The following is a 4401-nucleotide window of genomic DNA, read 5'->3' as shown; positions in this document are numbered from 1 at the left end:
TATATATATATATATATACAGGGTGTCCACAAAGTCTGGGTACATATGGATTAACACATACTTTAAGAAATTATTATTTTTTATATTTAATTGTTTATGTTATGATTTTATTTACTCCATGAACCCACATGTGGATTAACACATACTTTAAGAAATTATGATTTCTTATATTTAATTGTTTATGTTATGATTGTATTTACTCCATGAAGCCATGGTGAAAGAGTACAGCAGGGTTTGCCACCACCCCCTGTTAGAGCTTCTTGGAGCTTCAGCTGTTTTTGCTCAATAAAAGCTCACAACGCTCGGTCTGGGAATTGAAACCATAACTTAAGCCACTCAAGCTGCTCACAGTAGATCTCCTTTGTTATTGCTTGGTTTGAGTTTAAAAGTTCAAAGTGGACTAAACCTTTCATATCCCACCAAACAGATAACAACACTTTACATGGGTGAAGACCTTCTTTAGCCTGGTGTGCCAGTGTTTCTCCTTTCCCTATACACTGTCTTCAGCACTTGACATTTTTATTGAGAATCCATTTCTCGTCATCAGTTACTATTCAGTCCAAAAAAGGTTCATTCATGAGATGTGACAGCAAAGAAGAGAACACATTCACTCTCTGCATGCGATTAGACTCAGGAAGTTTGTAAGGAACCTATTGACCCAACTTGCTGACTTTTCCGATGACATGCAAGTGTCAATGAATGGTTGAATGACCAAATCCAAGCTTCTCTTTTAGTTCCTCAACAGTTACAATGAGATTTTGTGCCCCCAGGGTTTGCAGGATGTCCTCGTCAATCTCTTCAGATCTTCCAGGACGAGGCTCATCTTCTAGGCTGTAGTTTCCAGCTCGAAATTTCTGGAACCACCATTGACACTGGCTTACACTTATTGTCTGATCCCCATATACTGCACTAATATTCCTTGCACTTTCTGTTGCATTGTTGCCTTTATTGAACTCATAAAGCAAAATATGCCAAATATGTTCCTTTGTCACTTCTATTATAGCTTTGAAAAAATAACTGCTAAAATTGAGCTGCACTCTTCAAAACTTGCACTAAGAATAAATACAAGGTAAAATTACTACCTACTTTTATAGCAAGTTGATGCAGGTAGTTTACCCTGTCCCTCTTCAACTTTTAGTTTATGCAATTGAAACAAATACATTATTTATGGGATAACCCAATATGTGCTTTGCTTGTTCACCAGTAAGCTGCAATGTGGTGCAGTGAGGATGATTCCCTCAAAGCACTGGGTGTTAAAATACTTGAAAGTCATAGACAGGTAAGACAATTCATACCAAATCCCTGTTTTCCATGCTGACATGGATTGGATAGTTTGACAGAAGCTGGTAAGGCCAGGGACCATACCAGGCTTTATGGTCTGTTTTGGTTTGATTTCTACAGTTGGATACCGTTCCTAATACCAGCCACTTTAAATAGTGTACTGGATGCTTTTAACATGGAATCAACACCAGCAGGATCAGCAGGTAACTTGCAAGACAAACACCTCCTCAGCTCGGAGGTGGGGTGGTAGTAAGGATGGGGGTGGGGGCTTTGTGTCAGTTGATGAGGGATTAGAGAATTAGAGGGACAGGGATAGGTGCCTTACTATAGAGTAGATTCATGAATATTCCAATTGAAAAAGAAAAGAGAGTGAGTTAGAGAATAAGATAAAGAGAGTAATAGTGAGAGAGATAGAAGATGCATCAGGACATGCCCTTGAGGAATTCAGTGTTAGATAGTATATATTTTAGGTGAGGGAATCATAAAAGCTTACTGTAAATGATAGCAGAGATTGCTTTGAAATACAATATGGACATAGATTCTGGCATCATTTAAACTTAGAATGACCTTTTAGAATTTATGGGGGTAGATAATTTTATATAGTTAGTAGTAGAAGAAGCCTTAACTAGGTCAAGGTGTATTCCCCTCACTGGCCACACTTGATGAAGATAGAAAGAATGGAAAGAATGAACCTTATAAGATAAATAGATAGATTAGGAGGAATTAAAAGAAACAGGAAATAAAGGAATTATAAAAAATAATAGATAGGAATGAGGTTTATAGTGAGATTATTAAAAACTAACTGTAGTAAATCTAAAATTTTTGACTTGGTTAACTTATGTATACTTTTACCTCTGTAATGCCCTCTTAAAAATCCTTATTTGGGAAGTACTTAAATACTTTCCTAGAAGAATGCATGCATCTCAGAGCTAATTTCTTTCTATGATTTAATAACCTCTAATTATGGGTAAAGATATGGAATATTTCTTCTGCTTGGTGTGTGTTCTGCATGTTTATATGTGTGTTCTTGGTGTGTGTTTATTACTTTCATTGTTTTCTTATTTTCTTTGCTCTATCAATGAAGAAATGGAATTTTTTTTTTTTTTTTGCCAAATTGATAATAAGAAACAAATTTCTCCTGGTTTGAGGGTTCCAGGAACCAAAACTTTCCTGGGAAAATATTGTAGGCAAAAGTGCATGTGTTTAAGAATACATTAATCAAAACATTTCTTCACCACAATGGATTGGTTTTAGCTAAAATCCAAACATTAAGACTTTGAATTTTAATACTACAAAGATTAAAATCTAATGTCTGGATATAAAGTTTGGTCCAAATTATAATTCCTTAAATCAATAAAATTGGAAACCAATTATAATGAGAAATTTGAAATTTTATATTACATTGAAATTAAATTGTTGATTTCAAAATAGCATTAATGTGTTAGCCATATTTAATCCAGTTTTTAGAATAGGTAAACCATGTCCCTGTATGTTGTATATGATGACTAAAATGGATGGCATCAGAAAAGGTAACCATCTACTAAACAGTGTTTCAAAAAGTCTCCACCAACCCATACCAGCATGGAAGAGTGAATATTAAGTGATCATAGATCAAAATTAAAGATTTATATAAAATGATAACAGTAGAAAACAAAAAATAGGTGAAATGCTTGCCTGTGTCTGTATCTTCACTTAACTCTAGACCATTCATGTCTTTCACAAATACAGGTGGTTTATCAACAGCAAATCCTGAAATTATCAATTAACAATTTACTGATAATTTTTTCATGCCTTTAGCAACTCAATCACAGTAGTTGCCTTTTGGGAGCTACAGAAAAACAATAACAGCAACAGCAACAACAACTCACATCATATCACAATTAAATTAAACTTACCAAGTATGTAATACTCACCTTCGAAGCAGTAAGAGGTTAAAAGAAGAGTTATATGCTCTGGAACATCAACTTGCTTCAATATTTTTGTGTGTGTGTTTCTTGTATCCCTTCCTTTTGTTGAATTAATCAGTGTTCAACAATGTTTACCTTACCTTGATATAGGTCCTATTGAATTATACAAATTTCTGGCTGGAGAGGGTTGCTATTGGAGGACCATATGTGTAGGAGCAGGATTCAGCTTCTTGCCATATCTCCAGAAAGAGCCAGAAGTGGTTATTGGAGAATTTCTACAACTTCACCAGCCCCAATTTCTGTCCTCCCAATTCCCCCATTTGTTATCCGATAGATTTCTATGTGTGGGAGTACTTGAGGAAGACACTAACCACTCTGCCTGCAACACCAAGGCTGAGCTGGGGGTCAAGATCTAGGAAGTGTTCAAAGATCTTCTGAGGGACACTGTGAAAAACAGATGTGTCAGGTTCTGGAGCTGGTTTGAGACACCATGGTGGATACTGAGGTAGCTACTTTGCATAAACAGTTATCTCCCAGCCATAACCCAGTTGATATTGTTTTCATTTTTAAAAATATTTTTATTTTTGGATGAGACATTGTGTTTTAGTTTCCTTCAATGTAAACAGTCAAATTTAGCCCAAACACCTAAACACCCAAACACCCAAACACCCTGTGCATATATATGTCTGAGTGTGTGTGTGTGTGTGTGTGTGTGTGTGCACGTGTGCATGTGTGTGTGTATATATATGTATGTAAGTATAAAAATTGTGTGTGTGTATGTGTGTGTGTGTGTGTGTGTGCACACACATGTATGTGTGCATATTTTGTATTACACTAAGAAGCAGTATACTGTACCAGAATTTCAACTCAAATTAAATGCAACAAGCAATGTTTTAAGTGAGGAAGGTCTAATGTAATCAATGTTTCCTATAAATTACGTAAACCCAAAATGTACATATTAAATGATTTCAAAATATCCCTATTTGGTTTGACTTCATTATTACAATATATATTGCATAACTGGCACATAAAAAGCACCCGCTACACTCTTGAAGTGGTTGGTGTTAGGAAGGGCATCCAGCTATAGAAGTTATGGGAAATCAGACTGGAACCTGGTGCAGCTCCTCAGCTTGCCAGTTTTCAATCAAACTGTCCAACCCATGCCAGCATGGAAAATGGACATTAAATGATGATGATGATATATATATATATA

The 4401-nt window shown here is 35.6% G+C and overlaps 1 protein-coding gene across 1 annotated transcript in view; it reads right to left on the bottom strand.

The window, feature by feature from the left end:
* The window catches only part of LOC106879352 (cadherin-87A), a 49512-nt gene that overhangs the window by 36557 nt on the left and 8554 nt on the right, over positions 1-4401 (bottom strand). Inside the window, exon 3 of the mRNA XM_014928860.2 lies at positions 2956-3030. Within this exon, the coding sequence (XP_014784346.1) occupies positions 2956-3030 (75 nt within the window). The remainder of the gene's footprint in view (positions 1-2955; positions 3031-4401) is intronic.

The sequence above is a fragment of the Octopus bimaculoides genome, chromosome 2, assembly GCF_001194135.2.
Source record: "Octopus bimaculoides isolate UCB-OBI-ISO-001 chromosome 2, ASM119413v2, whole genome shotgun sequence".
NCBI lineage: Eukaryota > Metazoa > Mollusca > Cephalopoda > Octopoda > Octopodidae > Octopus > Octopus bimaculoides.
Note: the sequence above shows the minus strand (reverse complement) of the source record. Positions and strands in the feature narration are given on the sequence as shown.